Source organism: Dipodomys merriami, unplaced genomic scaffold, assembly GCF_024711535.1.
Source record: "Dipodomys merriami isolate MVZ:Mamm:240054 unplaced genomic scaffold, mDipMer1.0.p SCAF_10, whole genome shotgun sequence".
Classification (NCBI taxonomy): Eukaryota; Metazoa; Chordata; class Mammalia; order Rodentia; family Heteromyidae; genus Dipodomys; species Dipodomys merriami.
This window is the reverse complement of record NW_027202271.1, coordinates 13,096,909-13,123,994: the sequence shown is the minus strand read 5'-3', so window position 1 is coordinate 13,123,994 and position 27,086 is coordinate 13,096,909. Positions and strand designations below refer to the sequence as shown.

General features: G+C 51.1%; 1 protein-coding gene across 8 annotated transcripts in view; it reads left to right on the top strand.

Moving 5' to 3' along the window:
* Window positions 1-27,086, top strand: part of Kmt2d (lysine methyltransferase 2D) — a 42,407-nt gene that overhangs the window by 1,290 nt on the left and 14,031 nt on the right. For 2 of the 8 annotated variants that reach the window (XM_070040283.1, XM_070040244.1), the window contains exons 2-39: window positions 4,072-4,157; window positions 4,400-4,526; window positions 4,691-4,914; window positions 5,013-5,122; window positions 5,286-5,448; window positions 5,764-5,929; window positions 6,028-6,142; window positions 6,268-6,425; window positions 6,633-6,778; window positions 6,906-8,474; window positions 8,562-9,670; window positions 10,132-10,242; window positions 10,577-10,687; window positions 11,321-11,425; window positions 12,893-13,074; window positions 13,255-13,419; window positions 13,514-13,623; window positions 13,724-13,771; window positions 14,394-14,615; window positions 14,826-14,945; window positions 15,032-15,136; window positions 15,361-15,491; window positions 15,870-16,017; window positions 16,219-16,284; window positions 16,660-16,770; window positions 16,959-17,096; window positions 17,195-17,279; window positions 17,501-17,742; window positions 17,841-17,914; window positions 18,113-18,163; window positions 18,287-20,098; window positions 20,216-20,398; window positions 20,476-20,612; window positions 20,843-22,767; window positions 26,234-26,357; window positions 26,466-26,550; window positions 26,656-26,722; window positions 26,838-27,070. In XM_070040283.1, coding sequence (XP_069896384.1) covers window positions 4,109-4,157; window positions 4,400-4,526; window positions 4,691-4,914; window positions 5,013-5,122; window positions 5,286-5,448; window positions 5,764-5,929; window positions 6,028-6,142; window positions 6,268-6,425; window positions 6,633-6,778; window positions 6,906-8,474; window positions 8,562-9,670; window positions 10,132-10,242; window positions 10,577-10,687; window positions 11,321-11,425; window positions 12,893-13,074; window positions 13,255-13,419; window positions 13,514-13,623; window positions 13,724-13,771; window positions 14,394-14,615; window positions 14,826-14,945; window positions 15,032-15,136; window positions 15,361-15,491; window positions 15,870-16,017; window positions 16,219-16,284; window positions 16,660-16,770; window positions 16,959-17,096; window positions 17,195-17,279; window positions 17,501-17,742; window positions 17,841-17,914; window positions 18,113-18,163; window positions 18,287-20,098; window positions 20,216-20,398; window positions 20,476-20,612; window positions 20,843-22,767; window positions 26,234-26,357; window positions 26,466-26,550; window positions 26,656-26,722; window positions 26,838-27,070 — 10,827 coding nt within the window. In that variant the 5' untranslated portion in view covers window positions 4,072-4,108. Of the gene's footprint in view, window positions 1-4,071; window positions 4,158-4,399; window positions 4,527-4,690; window positions 4,915-5,012; window positions 5,123-5,285; window positions 5,449-5,763; window positions 5,930-6,027; window positions 6,143-6,267; window positions 6,426-6,632; window positions 6,779-6,905; window positions 8,475-8,561; window positions 9,671-10,131; window positions 10,246-10,576; window positions 10,688-11,320; window positions 11,426-12,892; window positions 13,075-13,254; window positions 13,420-13,513; window positions 13,624-13,723; window positions 13,772-14,393; window positions 14,616-14,825; window positions 14,946-15,031; window positions 15,146-15,360; window positions 15,492-15,869; window positions 16,018-16,218; window positions 16,285-16,659; window positions 16,771-16,958; window positions 17,097-17,194; window positions 17,280-17,500; window positions 17,743-17,840; window positions 17,915-18,112; window positions 18,164-18,286; window positions 20,099-20,215; window positions 20,399-20,475; window positions 20,613-20,842; window positions 22,768-26,233; window positions 26,358-26,465; window positions 26,551-26,655; window positions 26,723-26,837; window positions 27,071-27,086 lie in introns of all 8 variants that reach the window. The other 6 variants (XM_070040275.1, XM_070040235.1, XM_070040263.1 and 3 more) reach the window with 4 other exon arrangements.

Sequence of the window (27,086 nt, the reverse complement as noted above, 5' to 3'; positions counted from 1 at the left end):
TGGTGGCTTTTAGATTGGAGAGGGGGATATCAGAGCTGGGGAGGCTTCCTTTGGCAGAGTCTGTCAAGGGAACTTGAGCCAGTCGCTAGACAGAAGCGAGGCCTGGTGTCTTGGGGTGTGCCTCTTTAAAAGCTGGGGGTTCAAGGAACCACAGGAGTTTGGGAACCTATCCAGATAGCCTTGCTGCCTGTTTATTTTTGTATTGGGGGGAGTTCGACTAAACAAGGACCCAGACCCTGATGCCAGCACCAATCCCAGGCTGCTTGCTGCTTCTCCCCACAGGGTTCCCTGGGACAGAACAACTTGGGAGATTGGGGGGAGGGGGGGCCAGGGTGTCACTGCCAGGTTGGACTTACTGCCAGGTTGGACTTTAAGGTTGTTCCTACCCAGCCGGGCACCCACAGCAGTGGATGGGAAACTCAAGAAGCTCTAGGTCCTTCACCAGGCCTTCTTTCCCTGGCAAAGGGGAGGGTGGGTGGAAACTGACTAGTGTGATGAAGGGGGTGGTTGGGGCAAGAAGTAGGCGGGACCGGGGGCAGTTCTGGCCCTGCCGGTCAACTTTAAACTAGCCCTGCCTGGCAAAGTGACCCCAGTGAGGCCTAGTGCTGTCTTAGCCTGCTTTGCCTCCCCTCCTCTCGGGATGGACATAATCTCCAGGGATTATAGAGGAGGCCGTTGAGATTTGTTCCCTGCGAATGTGGGCTGAAAAAATTAAAAAAAAAAAAAAAAAAAAGGCTTTTGTCTCCTGCTTTCTCTGAGCCTGGTGTGGAGAGCTAGCTTCTCTGAGTCTCTGTCCAGTCCTGCAGGCCCCTCCCCAACTTCTACCCTTTTCAAGCTAAGGGAGTTTTAACTGGCCCCTTGATGCTGTACCAAACCTGCAGCATAGGGTGGCCTGTATTGCTTCCTAGGAGTGACTTGACTTGAGCTCTTTCTGCTGGAAGCCAGTGTTTCCAGCCCTGCCTGGATGTGCTGGAGAGAAGGAGTGTATATATACATGAAAGAAGGGTGCAGCATAAGTCTCATGTCTCAGTCTCTGGGCTCTGGGCTGGGACAGCCCCTCTCACACCTGTCATGCTGCCCAGCAGGGATTTGGCTAGTGCATTTTGCTCTCCTTCTCTACGCCCTCCAAAAAACATTTGCTAGATCTTCTTGAGTTTAGATTTTGAAAAAGAGAAAGTGAGGATTTTGCCCTTGAAAGATTTCTGGGGAGGTTAGAGGTGGCCAGGGGTGGTGGAATCAGGTGAGCTGTCAACTATGCTCTCTGTTCCTACCTTCTAGGGAGAGTCCTTCCTGTTCTCAAATAACTTTCTTAGGTGGGATTGTACTTTGTTAGCTATGGCTGCCCCTAGGATGACCCAGGGATGGTATGGAGGGTCTGCAGGGCCAGTGTTGCCATTTAGATCCTTCCTGGAAGACTGACCCAAAATGAGGGTGGATAGAGTTGTGGTTTGATTCTCAGGCTGGGAACCAGGAAGTCCTGAGTCCTGCTGAAGAGCTGTTCACTCAAAGGCTTGTTCTATCCTTTAACCTCTCCAACCCTCCATTTCCCTCTTGGTTCGGAAAATGGAGTGAAAGCTGTTGGTTTAGAGTGAAGCATGGGAGGAGAATGGGTTGATACAAACCCTTGCTGTTTTCTATCTGGGGCCTTTTATGCTTAAGAGGAGTCAGCACAGTTTTACACCCTAGATCAGAGGAAGCCTGGCTAGGCACTAGTGTAGTTTAGATCCAAGGAAAACCTCTTGGTGAATTTGTGTGTTTGTATTTACTAACTAAATAACAGGGCAGGGAGAGCCTGTCCCTTTATTTGTTTAGATTGCTGGGGGACTCAGTATTGGGGTGTAGATGCTACACTACAGAGATGGTTAAGTAGTAGAAGCTGAGTTTTAATTAGACTTCTTGGATGTACCTTTAGATTCTTTTGGGGACAGTTTGGAGGACACTTTTTCTAGACTCTTTTTGGGACATCTTGGAGGACATTCTGCTCCTTGCTTCTTAGTCTCTCATCTTCATGGCCCAAGACTGGGTCTCTGACTTTGGACAGTGTTGGTATGATGTTCCCCAAGGCTGGATGAAGATGGTTTCTGTACCTCCTTTAAGCATTGCCAGCTTTTACCAGCCCGAGAGGGCTGCGCTCGGGGGAGGGCAGAGGAATTTGTTCCTCTGGCCTTGTGGGAAGCAGTCGTCCTCCTACCCACTATATTATCTATCACTGTTGCTTTTTATTTGTTGCTGTTTGTGACTCTTTTGGTCTTAGCTTTGAGAACAGAATTAGAGAAGAATCTTTGGTCTGGGGAGCATGTGGTAGTAAGGTATAGTGAGGTGTAAACATTTAGAAAACTTTTAGAAGGTCCCCTTGGACCTTCTGGGTGTGGCCAGGCCTTGACTGAATAGGAAGAGAAGTCTGGCTGGTACCCTGTCCTACAACTCCTACATCCCTGGAAATCTTAGAGAAGCTTTTCTGAGAGCTGGCCAGATAACCCATGGTGCTTTCCTTTCAGGTGTGATTGTGTGGCAGGTTTGGGAAAGGTATGTCTGGGACTGGAGATGACCAAGTGTCAGGTGCTCTGCTGTATGTTCCATGTGTAGAAGAGTCTGAGTGTTCAGGGAAAAGTAAAATAGTTTCTTTTCCTGTGACATGGTCTCCTCAGGAGGGGCATTGGCAATATCTGAAAATGAAGTGTGAGCTTAGGGAAGAAAGACTGGTATTGGAGTTGGACGTTGATCACTTCAGGTTTCTCTTGTCATTCAAACCCAGGTTATTATTGACTGGCGTATTATCCTTCCAGTTTGAGAGAGCAGGGTTGTCCTTACCCAGGTTGGTGTGGTTACTGGCTAAACAAGAGGAGCAGAAAAGATGGGATTACTCAAACTTGCACTATTTACATTTCTTTTTTAGTGACTCCCTACCCACAAATCAACTTGTAGAAACATTATACTTTATTTTTCTGACTAGGAGAAGGGTCTACTATCCTTCTCATTAACAGCTTCTGGCACCAGTCCCTTTCTCCTTTCAGGATCCCTTTCCGATTCCTCATCTCTGTGATTCTTATTTGCTCCTCTTCTCTGTTTTTGTACTATGCTTAGTTCCTTCTGAGGTTAAGGAAAATATGCCCAAAGTTGTGGTTCTCAACTTATTTACATATAACTTTAATGTGTTTCATTTGGCTGTGGTATAAGCTAGCATATCTTAGAAGGGGACCGTTACTTCTCCCCAACCCCCGCCCTAACCCCCCAGTTTATGTAGAAACCCTGCTTGGCGGAAGAGGAAGGAAGCTACTCTGCTCTGCTATGTCCTGCCTCATTTAGATCTCCTCCAAGTGGCAATGTGCTTCCTGAGACTACAACTCCCAGCATGCATAGCCTTAGGTCTGGCTACACATGCTCAGTAACTCTTAAGGCCCACTTCTGTTAACTACTAGGGACATCTGAGGAGGAAGGGCAGTTGGCGTTGCTAAGGGCAACAACTTAAGGCCTTCATTCTAGGTGAGACTCAGGCCTCAGTTATGGCAGGGAGCAAGCGTGGACAGTTAGGGCAGGAGCTATATTTGGGTGGAAAAAAAATTTTTTTTTCTGTTGTGATTAGGATATCCTTGGTTGAACCAGTGGAGGTGGGGGAGATCTATCCAGAGCTAAGGTTTCATTCCAATAGTGTATTCTGTCTCTTGAAAGACCCTAGGACTCTGCTGATGGGAGAGAGATTTTTGGCTTGCCTCAGACTTCCTGGGTTGGCACTGTAGGATAGTAGCTACGTAAGACCTGAGGTCAGAGGCCAAGGGATAGGACCCACCAACAGCCAGGAGCTCAGAGATGAGGCAGAAAGTGGCACTAGATATGCTTCTAGTTGAATGCTGTTTTTCTGTGAACTTTTATGGAGGAGTCTGGAAATGGGAAAGTGTAGTAGACCCCCTGAGAGTCCAGAGTAGAAGAGGGTATGTGTTTATCTGGGGAAGAACTAGGCAGTGGTGTAAGAGTTGGGGAGACTAACTCTTCTTGTTGTTACAGTTTGTAGGTAAGACTTAGCTCTGATGTCTGAAGGGTGCTGGTCATACAGCTATGTCTTGACATGAACAGGTCTCCCCGAGAGGGCCCTGCCCAGTCGGAGAGAGGGATGGACAGTCAGAAGCCGCCTGGTGAAGATAAAGATTCAGAACCGGCAGGTGAGTTGCTCAAATTCTGGGTTTGCTGACAACTTTTGGCTTTTCATAGGTGTCATTTTATTTATTTCTGATCTTGGCATAAGGATGAGCTAAGTCTCTGTACTAGGCTATTGGGGGACATTGTTCTTTGAGAGAACAGTTGAAATGCCATCTCTGTGATCAGCAGAGGGTTTTGGATAATCTCAAATCTGGTGAGTGGACTTAGTATCAAGTGAGGCTAATGTGCTGCTCTATTTATTCAGCCGATGGACCTGCAGCCTCCGGGGAGCCAGGTGCCACTGAGCCAGACCTTCCCGGCCCACGTGTGGGGGAGGTCTCTATTCCCAGTTCTGGGAGTCCCAGGCTTCAGGAACCTCCCCAGGACTGCAGGTAACTTATTTGGGAGGAATTGGTCATAAACAGTCGCACAAGAATTTTGAGACTTTAGTGCTTCAAGAGGAGGATTTAGGAAGTGAGTGTTTGGAAAACATAGGCATGCCAAATCATGGGGTTGTCAGGGGCTTGGCATGATACTGATGATTGTGTATCCACAGTGGGGGTCCAGTGCGGCGGTGTGCTCTCTGTAACTGCGGGGAGCCCAGTCTGCATGGGCAGCGTGAGCTACGGCGCTTTCAGTTGCCATTTGACTGGCCCCGGGCTCCAGTGGTGTCCTCGGAGGGGAACCCAGGTCCCAGTGAGGCAGTGCTGCCCAATGATGACCTGTCAAAGATTGGTTTCCCTGAGGGCCTTACACCTTCCCACTTAGGAGAACCTGGAGGTAAGTGAGGGCAAGTGGGACAGAAAATGAGATAGGGACTGAGCTAGCACCCATTTTATTGTTAACTCTCTCCTTTCTACTTCTTCTCACCTATAAAGGATCCTGCTGGGCACACCATTGGTGTGCTGCGTGGTCAGCAGGTGTATGGGGGCACGAGGGTCCAGAACTATGTGGTGTGGACAAGGCCATCTTCTCAGGGATTTCACAGGTAGGGCTAAGGCAAAAGGCGTTGCATAGGTGAAGGCAGGGCGGGAGGACCTCTGAGTTAGAGTAGAAGGAGAAAGACAATGGTTATGCGGGGCTGGGCGAGTACCTATACTGTTTCTCTTGGGAAAGCTGGCTGATACTAAGGCTTTGTCTCATCCTGGCAGCATTGCTCTCACTGCACCAGGCTTGGTGCCTCCATTCCTTGCCGCTCACCTGGATGTCCACGGCTTTACCACTTCCCCTGTGCAACTGCCAGTGGTTCCTTCTTATCCATGAAAGCACTGCAGCTGCTATGCCCGGAGCACAGTGAGGGTGCTGCACATCTGGGTGAGAAGTCCTATCCTTTGGACATAGAGCAAATGAGGGGCTAACTGTGCCCTAGATTTTGGACTATGCAGGGAATTCCTCGAAGTCTTTATTTGCTCCACTAAAATAGGTGTGAACTTTCTGAGTACAGGGGCTTTGCCTACCAGATTTACTGTGATGTTTGTGGTGTCTAGAATGGTACCTGGCATACATTGAATAAGCACTTAAAAACTATTTGCTCCTTATTCTTGAGCCTGGAATACCTGTTACCTATAGAGCACTATGCTGAGTTGTGCTGATCACAAAGCTGACCTGTGCTGTTTGTCACTACTGCAGAAGAGGCGCGCTGCGCAGTGTGTGAAGGACCAGGGGAGTTGTGTGACCTGTTCTTCTGTACCAGCTGTGGGCATCACTATCATGGGGCCTGCCTGGACACTGCTCTGACTGCCCAAAAGCGTGCTGGTTGGCAGTGTCCTGAATGCAAAGTGTGCCAAGCCTGCAGGTAAGAATAGGAAGGCCTGAAGGAAGCCTTAGGCAGAACACGTTAGGGTTGAAAATGATGGCAGGAAGGCTCCTATAATGTGCCGTGTGCTCCTGCAGGAAACCTGGGAATGACTCTAAGATGTTGGTCTGTGAGACATGTGACAAAGGGTACCATACCTTCTGCTTAAAACCACCCATGGAGCAACTGCCTTCTCACTCTTGGAAGTGTAAGGTGAGTGTCTGCTAATTCTGCCTCCAATAGCATCCCCAGTGTCCTTGTGATGGCTAGTCCTATACTCTTCTCCAGTCTCGACGGTCAGTTTGACTAGAGACTGTTTTGCTTGCTTTCTCCCTTAGACATGCCGGGTATGTCGGGCCTGTGGGGCAGGCTCAGGAGAGTTGAACCCCAACTCTGAATGGTTTGAGAACTACTCACTCTGTCACCGCTGCCACAAAGCCCAGGGAGGTCAGGCTGTCAGTTCTGTTGCTGAGCAGCATCCGCCTATCTGTAGCAAGTAAGTGGTGTGAACTGCTTGACGTTGGGAATGAGGGATCAGAAGGACTGAGATCGGCAGGGGCCATGTTAAAGCAAGTGGACTTTTCAGAGGAAAGCCCTAAGGTGGGCAGTGCAAATCATAATATTCACGCCTCGCCCCAGTGTGCTCTCTAAGAGTTCTTAGCTGGCGAGAGCCACAGTGCCTGCTCCCCTGTACCCTCTGCAGATTTTCGCCCCCAGAGCCTGGTGATATCCCCACTGATGAGCCCGATGCTCTGTACGTTGCATGCCAAGGGCAGCCAAAGGGTGGGCACGTGACCTCTATGCAACCCAAGGAACCGGGGCCCCTGCAATGTGAAGCCAAACCACTAGGTGAGTAGGGTTTGAGGGTCCCTGAAATTAATCTTCTGTGGCAAGAGACAGTTTTTGTTTTGCCTTAGACTGTATTCTTGTAGAGTAGATCTGAGCTAGGTAGGACTATTGTGTGTTGTATCTGCAGGGAGAACAGGGGTCCAGCATGAGCCCCAGTTGGAGGCCCCCCTAAATGAGGAGATGCCACTGCTGCCCCCACCTGAGGAATCACCCTTGTCCCCACCACCTGAAGAATCACCCACGTCCCCACCACCTGAGGCCTCCCGCCTGTCTCCGCCACCCGAGGAGTCACCTGCGTCCCCGCCGCCTGAGGCCTCACGCCTGTCCCCGCCACCTGAAGAGTCACCCCTTTCTCCACCACCTGAGGAGTCTCCTCTGTCTCCCCCACCTGAATCATCACATTTTTCTCCACTGGAGGAATCGCCCTTCTCTCCACCAGAAGCGTCACCCCCATCTCCGGCACTTGAGACACCCCTGTCTCCACCACCTGACCCTTTGCCCCTGTCTCCGCCATTTGAGGAGTCTCCTTTGTCCCCGCCGCCTGAGGCATTACCTACTTCCCCACCACCTGAAGCCTCTCGCCTGTCACCACCACCTGAGGAGTCGCCCATGTCCCCTCCGCCTGAGGAGTCGCCCATGTCTCCACCACCTGAAGCGTCTCGTCTGTTTCCACCATTTGAAGAGTCTCCTTTGTCCCCTCCACCGGAGGAGTCTCCCTTGTCCCCACCTCCTGAGGCCTCACGCCTGTCCCCACCCCCTGAGGACTCACCCATGTCCCCACCACCTGAAGACTCACCTATGTCTCCCCCACCTGAGGTGTCATGCCTATTGCCCCTGCCTGAGGTGTCACACTTGCCCTCCTTGCCTGAGGTGTCGCGCCTGTCCCCACCGTCTGAGGAATCTCCTTTGTCCCCACCACCTGAGGAGTCTCCCACGTCACCCCCACCCGAGGCTTCACGCCTATCCCCACCACCGGAGGACTCCCCTACATCCCCGCTACCTGAAGACTCACCTGCTTCGCCACCACCGGAGGACTTGCTCACGTCCCTGCCGCTGGAGGAGCCACCTCTGTTGCCACTGCCCGAGGAGCTGAGACTGTGCCCCCATCCCGAAGAGCCACAGCTGTCACCCCAGCCTGCGGAGCCCCAACTCTGTCCCCAGCCCGAGGAGCCGCACCTGTCCCCTCAGCCTGAGGAACTGAGACTGTGCCCCCAGCCCGAGGAGCCGCACCTGTCCCCACAGCCTGAGGAGCCATGCCTGTCTCCTGCGCTTGAAGAGCCGTGTCTGTCCTCCCAGCCAGAGGGGCTGCCCTTGTCCCCTATGCCTGAGGAACCATGCTTGTCCCCCCGGCCTGACGACCTGCACCTGTCCCCTCAGCCTGAGGAATTGCACCCGTCTTCCCAGCCTGAGGAACCTCAGCTGTCCCCCATACCTAAGGAGCCCCACCTGTCCCCCCAGCCTGAAGAAACACACCTGTCCTCCCCTCAGCCTGAAGAGCCTCCTGAGGAGCCAGGCCAGTGCTCTGCACCTGAGGAATTGCCCTTGTTCTCCCAATCCAGGGAGCCACCCTTATCCCCCTTGCTTGGAGAGCCGGCCCTGTCTGAGCCTGGGGAACCCCCCCTCTACCCTCTACCTGAAGAGCTGCCCTTGTCCCCATCAGGGGAGCCATCCTTGTCACCTCAGCTGATGCCACCAGGTGAGGGGATGTTAGTGCCCCCTTATTCTGGGACAATCTTAAATCTTTATGGCACATCTAATCTAAGCTGTTCTTTTTCTCCCCCAGATCCTCTTCCTCCTCCACTCTCACCCATTATCCCAGCTGCGGCCCCACCAGCCCTGTCTCCTTTGGGGGAGTTAGAGTACCCCTTCGGTGCCAAAGGGGACAGTGACCCTGAGTCGCCATTGGCTGCCCCCATCCTAGAGACACCTATCAGCCCTCCACCAGAAGCTAACTGCACTGACCCTGAGCCTGTGCCCCCAATGATCTTTCCTCCATCTCCAGGCTCCCCAATGGCACCCACTTCTCCCATCCTGATGGAGGCCCTTCCTCCACCATGTTCGCCGCTCCTTCAGCATTCCCTGCATCCCCCCAACTCCCCTCCTTCACAGTGTTCCCCTCCCGCTCTTCCACTGTCCATTCCCTCCCCATTGAGTCCCATGGGGAAGGCAGTGGAGGTCTCAGATGAGGTTGAGCCGAATGAGATGGAGACTGAAAAAGGTCCAGAACCTGAGTGCCCAGCCTTGGAACCCAGTGCCACCAGTCCTCTCCCCTCCCCCATGGGGGACCTGTCCTGCCCTGCCCCTAGCCCTGCCCCAGCCCTGGATGACTTTGCCAGTTTAGGGGAAGATGTGGCCCCTCTGGATGGGACTGATGTCCCTGGTTCACAGTCAGAGGCTGGACAGACCCCTGGCATTTTGGCTAATGAACTTAAAGGTTCCCCTGTGCTCCTGGCCCCTGAGGAGCTGGCCCCTGTGACCCCTATGGAGGTCTATGGCCCAGAATGCAAGCAGACAGGACAGGACTCATCCTGTGAAGAGCAGGAGGAGTCCCGTGTACCAGTGGCTCCTACACCACCTACTCTCATCAAATCTGACATTGTTAATGAGATCTCTAATCTGAGCCAGGGCGATGCCAGTGCCAGTTTTCCTGGCTCAGAACCCCTGCTAGGCTCTCCTGACCCTGAGGGTGGTGGCTCCCTGTCCATGGAGCTGGGGATATCTACAGATGTCAGTCCAGCCCGAGATGAAGGCTCCCTGCGGCTATGTACCGACTCGCTGCCAGAGACTGATGACTCACTATTGTGTGATGCTGGGACGGCTATTGGTGGAAGCAAAGCTGAGGGGGACAAGGGGCGGCGGCGCAGTTCCCCTGCCCGTTCCCGAATCAAACAGGTGAGGGACTGTCTTAACTGTTACCTGAGGTCAAGGTCATGCGCTGTCAGGTACAGTTCTGTGCCACAGACTGATACCCTCACACTTGGTTTACTGAAGCCTAAACTGACTCAGATCCTTTAGTTCAACCTGGTTTACTGAGGAGACCACTGATGATAAAAGCAAGTGATTTACCTAGCTTCATGATTGCACAGTAATAGAAATGAGACCACAAACTTGGGTTTCTCAAGTCATTTTTTTTATGTTTTGTGCTATGTTAGCTACTCTTCTTGGGAGAGGGATATCGGTCTGGGGTTGGAGCTCTCTACTTGTTGATTATTTCAGCTTTTTTTTTTTCTCTGTTTCAGTGAGACTTCTAGGTGGTTTTTGTTTTCTCATACAGTATCCATTTGTCTTTTTCCTTCCCTCCAAGACTATGAATCCAACATTTGCTTCTATAATTGTCCTCTTCCTTTACTCAGGGGCGTAGCAGTAGTTTTCCAGGAAGACGGCGGCCTCGTGGAGGAGCTCATGGAGGACGTGGGAGAGGACGGGCCCGGTTAAAATCAACCACTTCTTCCATTGAGACTCTGGTAGTAAGAAGAGGCTTCCCATCCTCTAGACATGCTTCAAAATTCAGTCCTTAAATCCTGCCAGTTCCCTATTTATTTGCTGTCTACTTGTTAGCCTAGGTCCTGCCTGGCTAAGTCTGTACTGTCTACTTGGCCCCTAGGCTTTTCTGAAGTCTCTGCCATTGAGCAGGGTACCAGTTAGAGAGCTGGGGGGTTTCTTTTGCTTCTTAGTCTTAGTGTCTGGCCTTCTTAGCCAGGAGTTCATACCTCCTTCCCCAATACCAAAGAGGAAGTTAGCTTATTGGAGCAGACTTAACCTTCCTCACTTTTCTTTCCACAATTCTCTGTCTATAAGGTGGCTGATATCGATAGTTCACCCAGCAAAGAGGAGGAGGAGGAAGATGATGACACCATGCAAAATACTGTGGTTCTTTTCTCCAACACAGACAAATTTGTTCTAATGCAGGTACCATATTTCGCTAGGGCAGTCCCATTCTTGGCAGAGAGAGTTGACATACTAAACGTGTGTGTGTGTGTGTGTGTGTGTGTGTGTGTGTGTGTGTGTGTGTGTGTGTGTGTGTGTGTGTGTGTGTGTGTGTGTGTGTGTGTGTGTGTGTGTGTGTGTGTGTGTGTGTGTGTGTGTGTGTGTGTGTGTTGATGGGAAGGTAGATGGGAAACTCAGGGATTACTTTTGGGGCCGCTAGTTAATGAGAAAGCAGAAAATGAATCAATGAATTAATCCCACATAGCAGTAGTATCAAAACTTGTGTCACCCAGGGAGCCTAGAATAATCTTGGAACTGGTAGAAATTTGTACTTTCATAACTATCATTTGAGCAGTCTTCTCCATCTTCATGTAATTTTTTTCTTCCATGTACCCATGTCAGAGTTGATAAATTCAAATTACCTGATCAAAGAAGCGAGCTGCATAGGGAGGCACAGTTCTCTGGTTGTATAGGAAGTATAGAGTTCTCTTAAGTGTCTTAATGTTTTGGGATGTGTTTCTGACCTCTAATCTCAGAGTAGTGTTGTAGGACTTGGCTGTGACAACAGGGTAGGATGAGACTTGATTAGATGTCCATATTTCTGTGTTTTCCCAGGATATGTGCGTGGTATGTGGCAGCTTTGGCCGGGGGGCAGAGGGCCACCTCCTGGCCTGTTCACAGTGCTCTCAGTGCTATCATCCTTACTGTGTCAACAGCAAGGTGAGTTCAGGGCCCAATGACACTGGGGAACAGTGTCATTACCCTAGTGCCCTGTTCTGGCCACACTACTTTTTCTTATAGTGTATATTAATTGTACAAATGAATTTCATCATTATACTTCCATACATGTATGTAACTTATTTGATCGAATTATCTTTCATGGCCCCACTGTTTTCCCCCCCAGTACTGGAGCTTGAATTCAGGATCTTGATACCTTACTTGGCTTTCTTACTCATACCTGGTACTCTGTTACTTGAGCCATACCTCCAGTCCAGCATTTTGCTGGTTAATTGGAAATGGAATCTTGTAGGATTTTCTACCTGGGATGCCTTTGAACTATGATCTTTTAGGTTTTAGCCTCCTCCCTATTACTTCTTAAAGTAAATGTGGCTTCTGGATGTCTTTCATAGTCCATAATGATTATCAGACTTATTGTAGGGAGAAATGCTTTGGAACTCAGCGAATATAATTTTTATGGTAAACAAAATCATGATATAATTCAGTCCATCATAAATAATGACAAATCCAGGTGCTTGTGGCTCATTTCTATAATCTTAACTACTCAAGAAGATGAGATAAAGGGTCAAGGTTTGAAGCCAGCTCATGCAAGAAATTCTGTGACACTTATCTCCAATTAACTATCAAATCTCCAGTAGAGCTGTGGCTCAAGTGGTAAAGTGTCAGCCTTGAGCAAAGAAGCAAAGGGACAGCTCCTAGACCCTGAGTTCAAATGCTAGTACTGGCACAAAACAAAACAAAACAAAAAGCTGCTAGTTGAAGATACATACAGTATATACTGGAAATGGAACAAAATCAAAACCATAAGGCATATCCACAAAGGAAAAGCTGTGTATTTGACCTAAGCATGAGTTGTCATTTTAAGGTTTCAATAGTACTATTAGGTGAGTTAATCTACTGCTAATAATCACTAACTTGTATTTAATTAACAGGTTCTAAGAGTTCAAAAAATTTAAGGAAATACAGGTAGCTGTGTCCCCAGTATTGTCAGGCACACATGGTTAAGTGACATTGTTATTCCCCTCTCAAGATGAGGCAGTAGCTAGTGAGGCTGTTCTGTGATCAGCAGACACCTCTGGAAACCTGTTTTTATTTACTTATTTTTTATGTATTTATTGGGGCTTGAACTCAGGGCCTGGGCACTGTCCCTGAGCTTCTTTTGCTCAAGGCTAGCACTCTACCACTTGAACCACAGCACTTCTTCCGGCTTTTTCTGTTTATGTGATACTGAGGAATGGAACCCAGGGTTTCATGTATGCTAGGCAAGCACTGTACGTACCACTCAGCCACATTCCCAGTCTGGGAACCTGCTTTTAGAACCACCGTTTTGTTGGTGAGAGTTCTCTATAAGCCTCCCTCTGTTGAGTTCTGGTTTTGGGGTTCTTCCAGCCTGATAAAAGTTCTGCCCCCCACCCCTCCGCCCCTGAGGTATTCTGTCTTCTATACCAGATCACCAAGGTGATGCTGCTAAAGGGATGGCGTTGTGTGGAGTGTATCGTGTGTGAAGTGTGTGGCCAGGCCTCCGACCCTTCACGCCTGCTGCTCTGTGATGACTGTGACATTAGCTACCACACATACTGCCTGGATCCCCCACTGCTCACTGTGCCCAAGGGCGGCTGGAAGTGCAAGTGGTAAGGAGACCTGGGAGCTTCCAAGGAGCTTGAAAGGATAGAGTGTCTAGATCTTGCATACATGACAGAGGCTGTGTTTAGGAGGCTCAGCTGCTTGTTTAGTTATCAGTGGGGACTCCTCCAGATTTGGATTCCTTGGGTAGGTTAGGTGCTAAGAGTCTTTCTTTCTGCCCCTACCAGGTGTGTGTCTTGTATGCAGTGTGGGGCCGCCTCCCCTGGCTTCCACTGTGAATGGCAAAATAGTTATACACATTGTGGGCCCTGCGCTAGCCTGGTGACCTGCCCTGTTTGTCATGCTCCCTATGTGGAAGAGGACCTGCTAATTCAGTGCCGCCACTGTGAACGGTAGAAGCCACCCTTTACCCCTTTAAGTCAGCCTTACTCCACACTGTCAGCCTGGCATTACCTGTGCTCATCCTCCTTCGTCCACTTTTCCTAGGTGGATGCATGCTGGCTGCGAGAGCCTCTTCACAGAGGATGATGTGGAACAGGCAGCTGATGAGGGCTTTGACTGTGTCTCCTGCCAGCCCTATGTGGTAAAGCCTATAGGTGAGTACCAGGAATTTGGAGGAGGAGGAGGAGGAGACAAGGTAGTTGTTTCTGGCTTAGGGACAGTGCCTCAAGTTGCCATGGTTTGTCTTTTCCATAGTACCTGTCGCCCCACCAGAATTGGTGCCTATGAAGGTGAAAGAACCAGGTAAGTTAGGGAAATTTTGAATGCCAAAACTAGATAAGAGTTTAGGTATCATCTCTTCTGGTTCCAACACATTCCAACTTCATCTCCTCATTTTAAAGGAGAACTAAGACCCAAAGAGGTTGAATGGCCTGCCCAGTTTCAGTGTCACCTAGGAAGTTAGTGGCAAGTTAGAACCAAGACTTTGAGTTTCCTGGACACTCTTCCTTTCACCAGGCAACAGGATTTCTTCACTACCAGCAACTCATCTCTAGAGAGCACGTCTCTTCTCAGTGAAGGGGAATAGGGTTATCTCCTCCATCACGATGCAGGCACTACTTCTGGCATCTGGGACACTGTGTGCCAGAATTCAGCAAGTAGCATCCTTCTTGTCCCCTGATAGGGAATTCATTTGGTGAACCTAAAGTTAATCCTGAGCAAAGCCAGGCTTCTAAAGTAACAGTTCCTGTGTGAATCCCTTGAGTCACTGATGAAAACTCAGGCCTTAGCCAGTGCCCCTTGGTGGCTTAAGGTCAAGCTGGACTTTGTGTCACTGCTTTTATATCAACTGAGAACATAGGTTGAAATTTGGGGTCCTTGTTTCCGTGGGCCTCCATCCAGAGATCACATTCTTTCCCCTTGTCAGAACCCCAGTACTTTCGCTTTGAGGGTGTGTGGCTGACAGAAACCGGCATGGCTGTGCTGCGTAACCTGACCATGTCACCACTGCATAAGCGGCGCCAGCGGCGAGGGCGGCTTGGCCTTCCAGGAGAGGCAGGGCTGGAAGGTTCTGAACCCGCAGATGCTCTTGGTCCTGAAGACAAGAAGGATGGAGAACTGGACACTGATGAGCTGCTCAAGAGCGAAGGTTGGGCCAGGGAATCTTCAGGAAGAGGCAAAGCATGTGGGAGTTGGGATGTTGGGTGGGGGCTGCATTACCACTCTTGCTCTCCCCACCAGCATTGTTTGTCTTATCCAGTTGGCTCTGTGGCAAGGTACTGGTCTTACTGGTCTCCATCTGGCAGGATGACAAGTTAAAGGGCCTATGTCTCTGATGTGCCTCTTTCACCATATACAGGTGGTGTGGAGCACATGGAATGTGAAATTAAACTGGAGGGCCCTGCCAGCCCTGATGTGGAGCCTGGCAAAGAGGAGACTGAAGAAAGCAAAAAACGCAAGCGCAAACCTTATCGACCTGGTAAGCTCCTGGGGTGAGGAGGTTGGGTGGTAAAGGGCAGTTCACCAGGTCCCCAGCAGCTTCTCACAAGTTCTGCCTCCTCATAGGCATTGGTGGCTTTATGGTGCGACAACGGAAATCTCACACACGCGTGAAAAAGGGGCCTGCTGCACAGGCGGAGGTGTTGAGTGGGGATGGGCAGCCCGACGAGGGTGAGACGGGTGAGGGCACCAGTGGGACCTGGGAGATGGTGGGGGTCACAGAACCCATGGGGCATTGCTAGGGAGGTTTGGGCTGGGGGCTCACTGTGGCAGTCAAGAGAGTGGTGGACCTCGCTAGCTTTGGGGAAAAGAATAGACTGAAAATGATTCCCAATGGAGTTGGGCACAGCATGCTCTATCCCCAGGGAGCCTGATCCACTTTGCTCTGTCCATAGTGATGCCTGCCGATCTGCCTGCAGAGGGCTCTGCAGAACAGAGCCTTGCTGACGGGGATGAGAAGAAGAAGCAGCAACGAAGAGGGCGCAAGAAGAGCAAACTAGAGGATATGTTCCCTGCTTACCTGCAGGTGGGTCTTGAGTTCCAAAGGTTTGGGGGGGGAGGAGGAGGGGAAGAAGTGGCGCTATGGCTCAAGTGGTAGAGCACTCACCTTGAGCTGAAGAGCTCAGGGACAGTGCCCAGGCCCAGAGTTCAAGCCCCATGACCAAAGGGGAGGAAAAAAAATCTTGGGCTAGGATGGTGGCTCAGTGGTAGAGTGCTTACCTTGCATGCATGAGGCCCTGAGTTTGATTCCTCAGCACCACATAAGCAGAAAAAGACGGAAGTGGCACTGTGGCTCAAGTGGTTGAACTCTAACCTTGAGCTGAAGATCTGAGGGATAAGATTTGGGGGAAGTATCAGTGCCCATAGGGCATCAAGAAACTGTTTCTCCTGATTCTTCCCACAGGAAGCCTTCTTTGGGAAAGAGCTGCTGGACCTGAGCCGGAAGGCCCTTTTTGCAGTTGGGGTAGGCCGACCAAATTTGGGACTAGGAACTTCAAAACCCCGGGGAGATGGAGGCTCAGACAGGAAGGATCTCCCTACATTGCAAAAAGGTTAGTTATGTGGAGATGAACTGGTGTGAAGAGATCCAGCCTGCCTCTTGCTCAGGAGCTGACAAAGGTGTCTGGAGGAGAAAGGGACTGGGTCTCTATGTGTTAAGGGTAGGCCAAAGGCCCTGACCTGTGATGTTAGGGACCCATTGTGAGCAATGGATATTGTGTATCACTGATTGGAGTGGAAACTGTTGCTTGTAGGAGATGATGGTCCAGATGCTGCAGATGAAGAGTCACGTGGTCCTGAAGGCATGCCTGATACACCAGGTAAGAATCAATGGGGGAGGGGCTGGGAAGGTGGCTGAGTGGTAGAGCGCTTGCCTTGCATGCATGAGGCCCTGGGTTCGATTCCTCAGCACCACATAAGCAAAAAGAAAAAAGCCGGAAGTGGTGCTGTGGCTCAAGTGGTAGAGTGCTAACCTTGAGCTAAAGAGCTGAGGGACAGCGCCCAGGCCCAGAGTTCAGGCCCCACGACTGGACCCCCTCCCTAAAAAAAAAAAAAAAAAGAATCAATGGGCGAAATATGTCCTGACTTGGCTTTGCATCTACCAGTCTGTTCTTCCCCTGGAGGCTAGACATTGTTCTTTGCCCTGCTGTGCTTCATGGTGGGCTTGGCTGATGGGTTTTTCTTGGCAATTGCAGGACCTGAGGATGGGGGTGTAAAGGCATCCCCAGTACCCAGTGACCCTGAGAAGCCAGGCACCCCAGGTGAAGGGATGCTTAGCTCTGACTTAGACAGGATTCCCACAGAAGGTGAGACTGAGAAGTCTTCTTCAAGGGTCCCCCTTTGGAACACAGAAGGTCTTAACTATGGGACTGATCTGTATAGCTTTCATGGGGAATCCTGACCATCCCTTCTGGCTGTGACCATTTGTACATCTAAAGTGTCCTGTGAACCTCTTAAGTCTTCCTCAGCAGTGTCCTTGATCATTTCCCCATAGAACTACCCAAGATGGAGTCCAAGGACCTACAGCAGCTCTTTAAAGATGTCCTGGGTTCTGAACGAGAGCAGCATCTGGGTTGTGGAACTCCTGGCCTAGAAGGGAGCCGTACACCACTGCAGAGGCCCTTTCTCCAAGGTGATAAGACAGAGAGAGTGTCTTAAAGACTGCTGTGGTTGAATTTGTTCCCTAAGTAGCTACTTACTTCCTTTTCTCTGATACTGTCCTTTTTATAGGTGGACTCCCTTTGGGCAATCTATCTTCCAGCAGCCCAATGGATTCCTATCCAGGCCTCTGCCAGTCTCCCTTCCTGGATTCTAGGTTGGTATCTGCACTCAACTTCTAGGGGTAGTCCCTGTTGTCCCTCCCCTCCAGCCTGGTTCCTACCTTGCCTCCTAGATCCACTGTAGTGACTGCTGCTCCCATTCTCTTGTTAGTGGCCACACTGTTGAGGCAGGGCAGTGGCCTAGGGCTCTGGGCTGTTTGTCTAGGGTGGGTTGTGGCATCCCTACCCCCTGTGACTCTCTGCCCCTGCGCCCCAGGGAGCGCGGGGGCTTCTTTAGCCCAGAACCCGGTGAGCCAGACAGCCCCTGGACAGGATCAGGAGGCACCACACCTTCCACACCTACCACCCCTACCACAGAGGGTGAGGGCGATGGGCTCTCCTATAACCAGCGGAGTCTACAGCGTTGGGAGAAGGACGAGGAGTTGGGCCAGCTCTCCACCATCTCGCCTGTGCTCTATGCCAACATTAACTTTCCTAATCTCAAGCAAGATTATCCAGGTACCTGTGGGAAGAGGGCGAGAGAGACACTCTGGGAGCTTAAAAGGTGGAGGGGTCACCTGCTGAGACTTCTCTAACTCAGACCTTTTGCCTTCCAGACTGGTCTAGCCGTTGCAAACAAATCATGAAGCTCTGGAGAAAAGTTCCAGCTGCTGACAAAGCCCCCTACCTGGTAAATCAGAAAAGAGCATAAGCTATCCTGGGAGCCAAAATGGAGGGAGATGTCCCTAGGACATTCACCCTTAGTGCCGTTAAAGCAACTGGGCCTGGGGGACAGGCTTCTGAGCAAGGAGTTTGTGTAACACTGTAAAGGATGAGGGTGGGATTAAGATGTGAGTGCTAAGCCATACATGTGTCCTATGTCCCTCAGCAAAAGGCCAAAGATAACCGAGCTGCTCATCGCATCAACAAGGTGCAGAAGGTGAGTGGAGTTTGGGCTGGTCCAAGCCATCAAGGTTACCAACTGGGTGGCTTCTTTATAGGGGGAGAGTGTGGGTCCTGCCTCTAAGAGTCTGATTGCTTTGTGCTTGCTCTCATCCTGTAGCAGGCTGAGAGCCAGATCAACAAGCAGACCAAGGTGGGCGACATAGCCCGTAAGACTGATCGACCGGCCCTCCATCTCCGCATCCCTCCCCAGCCAGGGGCACTGGGCAGTCCGCCCCCCGCTGCGGCCCCCACCATTTTCATTGGCAGCCCCACTACCCCCGCCAGCTTGTCTACCTCTGCGGATGGGTTCTTGAAGCTGCCAGCGGGCACGGTGCCCGGCCCCGACTCACCTGGTGAGCTCTTCCTCAAGCTCCCGCCCCAGGTGCCTGCCCAAGTGCCTTCGCAGGACCCCTTTGGACTGGCCCCTGCCTACGCCCTGGAGCCCCGCTTTCCTGCAGCACCACCCACCTATCCCCCTTATCCAAGTCCAACTGGGGCTCCCACACAGCCCCCGATGCTGGGTGCCTCATCTCGCCCAGGGACTGGCCAGCCGGGGGAATTCCACACCACCCCACCTGGCACCCCTCGACACCAGCCCTCTACACCTGACCCCTTCCTCAAACCCCGCTGCCCTTCACTGGACAACCTGGCTGTGCCTGAGAGCCCAGGGGGAGCAGGAGGCAAAACTTCCGAGCCCCTGCTCTCACCCCCACCTTTTGGGGAATCCCGGAAGGCCCTAGAGGTGAAGAAGGAAGAGCTTGGGGCATCCTCTCCTAACTATGGGCCCCCAAACCTGGGCTTTGTTAATTCACCCTCCTCAGGCCCCCACCTTGGTGGCCTGGAGTTAAAGGCACCTGATGTCTTCAAAGCCCCCCTGACCCCTCGGGCATCTCAGGTAGAGCCCCAGAGCCCAGGCCTAGGCCTACGGCCTCAGGAGCCACCCCCTGCCCAGGCTTTGGCCCCTTCTCCTCCCAACCACCCAGAGGTCTTTCGCCCTGGTCCCTACCCTGACCCCTATGCTCAGCCCCCATTGACCCCTCGGCCCCAACCCCCACCTCCTGAGAGCTGCTGTGCCCTACCCCCTCGCTCATTGCCTTCAGACCCTTTCTCCCGAGTGCCAGCTAGTCCTCAGTCCCAGTCCAGCTCCCAGTCACCACTGACCCCTCGTCCTTTGTCCACTGAGGCTTTCTGCCCGTCCCCTGTTACCCCTCGTTTCCAGTCCCCCGACCCTTATTCTCGCCCACCCTCACGCCCTCAGTCCCGTGACCCATTTGCCCCATTGCATAAGCCACCTCGGCCCCAGCCCCCTGAAGTTGCCTTTAAGGCTGGGCCTCTAGCCCACACTCCGCTGGGGGCTGGGGGCTTCCCAGCAGCCCTGCCCTCAGGACCAGCAGGTGAGCTCCATGCCAAGGTTCCAACTGGGCAGCCCCCCAGTTTTGCCCGCTCTCCTGGGACAGGTGCATTTGTGGGTACCCCCTCTCCTATGCGTTTCACTTTTCCCCAGGCTGTAGGGGATTCTTCCCTAAAGCCCCCTGTCCCTCAGCCTGGTCTCCCTCCACCCCATGGGATCAACAGCCATTTTGGGCCTGGCCCCACCTTGGGCAAGCCTCAAAGCACAAACTATACAGGAGCCACTGGGAACTTCCATCAATCGGGCAGCCCTCTGGGGCCCAACAGTGGGTCTTCAGGGGAGGGCTATGGGCTGTCCCCACTACGCCCCACGTCTGTTCTACCACCACCTGCACCGGACGGATCCCTCCCCTACCTGTCCCATGGAGCCTCACAGCGGACAGGCATCACCTCTCCAGTTGAAAAGAGAGAAGACCCAGGGGCTGCAATGAGTAGCTCTTTGGCAGTACCTGAACTCCCCAGTACCCAGGATCCAGGCATGTCCACCCTTAGTCAGACTGAGCTGGAGAAACAACGTCAGGTAAGTGAACATCCCGGAGCTGAGTGGCCCCCTGTCTGCCCCTACCCCCTGTCTATGCCAGCCCCATCTGTGGTCAGAATATAATGGGATTACTTCTCTTTTCTGTTTTCTGCACAGCGCCAGCGATTACGGGAGCTACTTATTCGGCAGCAGATCCAGCGCAATACCCTGAGACAAGAGAAGGAAACAGCTGCAGCAGCTGCAGGTGCACTGGGGCCCTCGAGCAGCTGGGGTGCTGAGCCCAGCAGCCCTGCCTTTGAGCAGCTGAGTCGAGGCCAGACCCCCTTCACTGGGACTCAGGTAGGTAGACTGGCAAGAGATGTTGGGGCCAAGATCCTGAAGGTAGCCTTACCTTCATCTATACTTCTGACTTCTAGGACAAGAGCAACCTTGTGGGGTTACCCCCAGGCAAGCTAGGTGGCCCTGTCATGGGATCAGGGGCCTTCCCCAGCGATGATCGTCTCTCCCGGCCACCTCCATCCGCGACACCTTCCACTATGGATATGAACAGCAGGTGAGGCTCGAGGAGGTTCCTTGCAGGGTAAACCAAAAGATCCAGTTTTACCAACATTGCATGTCCCCTCTGATTTTCCCCTTGCACTGATCCTTTCCTGAGGTCATTTACTCTTCCTCCTCATTCCTTCCCCCTCACTGTTTTCATTTGGTCCTTCCTCACTGCCCTAAGCCCCTGTTCTAGTTCTCCATCTTGATTTCATCTCACTGACTTACTGCATATTCTTCCAGGCAACTGGTAGGAGGCTCTCAGGCCTTTTATCAGCGCACGCCCTATCCTGGGTCCCTGCCCTTACAGCAGCAGCAACAGCAGCAGCAGCAGCAGCAGCAACAACAACAATTGTGGCAGCAACAGCAGCAGCAGCAACAGCAGCAGCAGCAGCAACAACAACAACAAGCAACAACAGCAACCTCTATGCGACTTGCTATGTCTACTCGCTTTCCATCAACTCCTGGACCTGAGCTTGGCCGCCAAGCACTAGGCTCTCCCATGGCAGGAATTCCTGCTCGCCTGCCAGGCCCTGCTGAGCCAGTTCCTGGTCCGGCTGGTCCTGCCCAATTCATTGAGTTACGACACAATGTACAGAAAGGACTAGGACCTGGGGGGTCTCCATTTCCAGGTCAGGGTCCCCCTCAGAGGCCTCGTTTTTACCCTGTAAGTGAGGACCCTCATCGACTGGCTTCTGAAGGGCTTCGTGGCCTGGCAGTAACAGGCCTTCCCCCACAAAAACCCTCGGCCCCACTGGCTCCTGAATTGAACAACAACCTCCATGCAACCCCACACACCAAGGGTCCTGCCATGCCAGCTGGCTTAGAGCTGGTCACTCGGCCCCCATCAAATGCTGAGCTTGGCCGCCCCCCTCCTCTGACCTTGGAGACTGGGAAATTGCCCTGTGAAGATCCTGAGCTGGATGATGACTTTGATGCTCACAAGGCTCTAGAGGATGATGAAGAGCTCGCTCACCTAGGCCTGGGTGTGGATGTAGCCAAGGGTGATGATGAATTGGGTACCCTGGAAAACCTGGAGACTAATGATCCCCACCTGGATGACCTGCTCAATGGAGATGAGTTTGACCTACTGGCGTATACCGACCCTGAGCTAGACACTGGGGACAAGAAGGACATCTTCAATGAGCACCTAAGGCTGGTAGAGTCAGCAAATGAGAAGGCTGAGAGAGAGGCTCTGCTTCGGGGCGTAGAGCCAGGACCTTTGGGCCCCGAGGATCGCCCACCCCCTGCCACTGATAACACAGAGTCCCGCCTGGCATCTGTGCTCCCTGAGGTGAAGCCCAAGGTAGAGGAGGGTGGACGTCATCCTTCCCCTTGCCAATTCACCATTACCACCCCCAAGGTCGAGCCAGCATCTGCTACTTCTCTTGGCCTGGGGCTGAAGCCAGGACAGAGTGTGATGGGCAGCCGGGATACCCGGATGGGCACAGGGCCATTTTCCAGCAGTGGGCACGCAGCTGAGAAAGGTCCCTTTGGGGCCACAGGAGGCCCACCAGCTCACCTGCTAACTCCCAGCCCACTTAGTGGCCCAGGAGGATCCTCTCTTCTGGAGAAGTTTGAGCTGGATACTGGGGGCCTGACTTTGCCTGGTGGGCAGACAACATCTGGGGATGAATTGGACAAGATGGAGAGCTCACTGGTAGCCAGTGAGTTGCCCCTGCTCATTGAGGACCTGTTGGAGCATGAGAAGAAGGAGTTGCAAAAGAAGCAGCAACTTTCAGCACAGCTACAGCCTGCCCAACAGCAACAGCAGCAGCAACAACATTCCCTGATGTCCACACCAGGTCCTGCCCAGACCATGCCTTTGCCACATGAGGGCTCTTCTCCCGGCTTGGCTGGGCCTCAGCAGCAGCTTGCCCTGAGTCTTGGAAGTTCCCGACAACAAGGATTGAGCCAACCATTGATGCCAGCACAGGCGCCACCTCATGCCCTCCAGCAGCGGCTGGCCCCATCCATGGCCATGGTGTCCAACCAAGGGCATATGCTAAGTGCACAGCATGGGGGGCAGACAGGCTTGGTGCCTCAGCAGAGCCAACAGCCAATGCTAGCACAGAAGCCCCTGGGCACCATGCCACCTTCCATGTGCATGAAGCCCCAGCAGCAGGCCATGCAGCAGCAGCTGGCAAACAGCTTCTTTCCAGATACAGGTAACATCAACTCTTAGCATAGTTGAGTTACTAAGAATTGATCTTTGTTATTAGTAACCTTAAGCCCTAATAAAGAGAGCCAGAGCCGGGCGCCGGTGGCTCACGCCTATAACCTTAGCTACTGAGGAGGCTGAGATTTGAGGATCACGGTTCAAAGCCAGCCCGGGCAGAAAAGCCTGAGACTCTTATCTCCAATTAACCACCAGAAAACTGGAAGTGGCGCTGTGGCTCAAGTGGCAGAGCGCTCGCCTTGAGCTGAAGAGTGCAGGGATAGCGCCCAAGCCTAGAGTTCAAGCCCCATGACCGACCAAAGCTAGTGTAGTTAAGAGCATGGTAGCTTTTAAGAAGAGAAGTGACAGGCTGGCATTGGTGACTATAATCCTCGTGGATGTCAGCGTGGGCAGGAAAGTCCGTGAAACTCTTTATCTCTAATTAAACTACCTGAAAACCACAAGTGGAGCTGTGGCTCAACCTGGTAGAGTGCTAGCCTTGAGCAAAAAAGCTCAGGGCCCGTACCCAGGCTTGCCGTGAGTTTAAGCCCCATAGTGACCAAAAAAAAAGGGGGATGAGGGTGGCAGAGTGACATTTCTGACATGTAACAGGCATTCAGATGTCTGAATAAACTAATGGAATGAATGAATGAAACCTGATCAGCAAAGGCTTTGTCGCTATGGTCAGGCTGGAAGTTTAGGACTTGGAAAAAAAGAGGTAAAGGAAAATCAATCTAGGTAAGTGAAAAGGTGGAGATTGTTTTGTCCTCACTTGGGAAAATCTGTGGAATGTTTGGAGATGAGTGAAGTAGTGTAGAGAAGTGAGGCTGGGGGCTGGGAATGTGGCTCATTGGTAGAGTGCTTGCCTCGCTTGCTGATTGCTCAGCAGCACATAAGCAGAAAAAGTCAGAAGTGGTGCTGTGGTTCAAGTGGTAGAGTGCTAGCCTTAAGCTGAAGAGCTGAGGGACAGCGCCCAGGCCCAGAATTCAGGTCCCACGACTGACCAAAAAAAAAAAAAAAAAAGTGAGGCAGTTGATTTTGGAAAGAACTAGAAGCCTGTGGGTATGGCTTGAGTGCTAAAATACCAGCTTAGCTAGCATGAAACCCTGAGTTCAAACCCCACGACTGCCTAAAAAAAAGTAGAGCCATATTGTGGAAGACCAATTATAACATAGTTATAGTAATTACTATTTGACAAGCAGTGCTTTATCCTCATTGTCTATTTTTATCATCTCAACAGACTCATTAAATAGGTAAACTGTTCTCTGATTACAGAGAAGAAACAGTAAGAGCAGACTAGATCTGATTACTGGTAGTTTTCTTAACTGCCTCACAATTCTGGACCAGTGAGATGGGTTAATCCATTAGAATGTGGAGAATCAGTTACATTTTCTGAGCAGTGTACTGAAGCTATCTATAAAGTACATAATTTTAGGAAGATTTTATTTGGAGAAATGGCTATTTATCTGTCTAATCTATCTCTATCTGTGCCAGTCCTGGGTCTTGAACTCAGTACTTGGGTGCTGTTCCTGAGCTTTTTTACTCAAGGCTAATGCTCTACCACTTGAGTCACAACTCTACTTCAAGACTTTTTGCTGGTTAACTGGAGATAAGAGTCTCATGAGCTTTCCTATTGTGGCTGGCTTTGAATCATAATCTTCAGATTTTTGTCTCCTGAGTAGCTAGGGCTATAGTAGCTAGGTGCCATTGGCACCTAGTCATTGTCATAGCCTTCTCGGCCGCCTTCTTCCTCCTCCTCCTCCTCCTCTTCTACTTCTTCCTCCTCCTCTTCCTCCTCCTCCTCCTCTTCATTTTCCTCCTCCTCTTCCTCTTCTTCCTCTTCCTCTTATATCTTCCTTCTCCTTCCTTCTTTATCTCCTCCTCCCTCCTCCCCTTTCTTCCCCCCTTCTCATCCTCTTCCTCATTCTCCTCCTTCTTTTGTCAGTCATGGGGTCTGAACTCTGGGCCTGAATGCTGTCCCTCAGCTCTTCAGCTCAAGGCTCTACCACTCTACTGCTTGAGCCATAGTGCCACTTCTGGCTTTCTCTGCTTATGTGGTGCTGAGGAATTGAACCCAGGGACTCATGCATGCAAGGCAAGCAGTCTACCACTGAGCCACCTTCCCAGCCCCTTCTTATTCTTCTTCTTATTTTGTGGTGCTGGTACTGGGGTTTGAACTTAAGACCTTATCTTGATCAGCTTTTTCACTCCACTCTTTTTTTTTTTTTTTGGTCAGCCGTGGGGCTTGAACTCTAGGCTTGAGTGCTGTCTCTCAGCTCTTTAGCTCAAGGCTAGCGCTCTATCACTTGAGCCACAGTACCATTTCTGGCTTTTTGGTGGTTTTGGAGATAAGAGTTTCATGGTCTTTCCTGCCTGGGCTGGCTTTGAACCATGATCCTCAGATCTCAGCCTCCTCAGTAGCTAGGATTACAGGCGTGAGCCACCAGCATCTGGCTTTTACTCCACTGTTTTGCTTACTGTTGGTGGTCTACACTGGAGCCACATCTCCATTTGCTGGATAATGGGAGATAAGAGTCTTGTGGATTTTCTTTCCCAGCTGGCTCCAAACCATGATCTCAGTCTCCTGAGTAGCTAAGATTATGTGTGAACCACCAGCACTATTTTTTGTTGTTGTTGTTGTCTTTAAATTTTATTTTATTGTAAGGGTGATTAATGTACAGAGAGGTTACAGTTACATAAGTAAGGTAATGAGAACATTTCTTGTTGAACATTGTTACCGCTTCCTTGTTTCCTCCCACCTTTCCTCAATCTGACTCCCCTCCTCCCCTTTTTTTTGAGACAAGGTCTCACTATGTAGCTGAAGCTGACTTGTAACTTAGGATCCTCCTGTCTCAGCTTCTCAAGTGCTAGTATTGTAGAGCTAGCCACCATGCCCAGCTTTACTTCTCTCTTAAAACACAAACATAAAACCAGCAACAAAAAAATAGGACTGATAGAACAATAAGTTATTAGGTAATTTCTTTTTGTGTCCCAAACAGCTCTACATGTAGGGCTTTGCCAGAGTGCACACATTCTTGGATTCTAGGTACTCTAGTTGCACTAAGTATACTACTTTGATAAGTACTTTTCACTTCACAGAGTGTACCCACATTCTTGTTACGCATAGTTCTCTATAGCTGCATAAGGTAGGCTGACTAGGGATCCTGATCTGTATCAAATAGAGTTAAAATGAGGCCTAGAGTAGTAAAGTGATGTCGATCTGTTAACAGATATTTACTGACTCTTTTCCTTGTACAGTGCAAGGAAAAACAGGACCACATATCCTGGGAATAATAGAGCTATATCACCAAGCTATCTGGCTCCTAGTTTAATGGCCCTTCTGCTGGGCTGTGCCATTGTTCTGTGTGCCTTGGTGAAAGTCAAGATGTTAGAACAAATAGGAATCATACAATGAAGCATTGATTCCCCCCACCCCCCCAAAAAAAACCCAGCTCATTTGGTTCATCCCTTGCCAGATCTGGACAAATTTGCTGCAGAAGATATCATTGATCCTATTGCAAAGGCCAAGATGGTAGCTTTGAAAGGCATCAAGAAAGTGATGGCTCAGGGCAGCATTGGAGTGGCACCTGGCATGAACAGGTAAGACTGGGATGTGGTGAAGCTGGCACTTTTCTTTCCCAGCCATATTTCCCTTCTTGACTTCGCCTTCTCCAACACTTAATCCTCCGTGCTTTTTATGAACTGCAGGCAGCAAGTGTCACTGCTCGCTCAGAGGCTTTCTGGGGGATCCAGCAGTGATCTGCAGAACCATGTGACTCCTGGAAGTGGGCAAGTAAGTGATGGTGGTGGAGTAAGAACTTAGGTATTTCGCTGTAGGGATGCTGTTCTTAGGACCTGGCATGGAACAATGACCTTTTAGCAGTTTCTCTCATCACAGGAGCGGAATGCCGGTGATCCCTCCCAGCCTCGTCCCAATCCACCTACTTTTGCCCAGGGAGTGATCAGTGAGTATAAGGCATAGAAGGAAAGAGTGCACGGAAGTTGTTAGAGAACCTATATATAGAGAGGGATCAGAGTCACCATTTTTTTAGCTCTTGACACCCCCATTTTCTCTCTTAGATGAGGCTGACCAGCGGCAGTATGAAGAGTGGTTGTTCCACACCCAGCAACTTCTACAGATGCAGCTGAAGGTGCTAGAGGAGCAGATTGGTGTGCACCGTAAGTCCCGGAAGGCTCTGTGTGCCAAGCAGCGCACTGCCAAAAAGGCTGGTCGTGAGTTCCCTGAAGCTGATGCTGAGAAGCTAAAGTTGGTTACAGAGCAGCAGAGCAAGATCCAGAAACAACTTGATCAGGTAGGGGAAAGCAAAC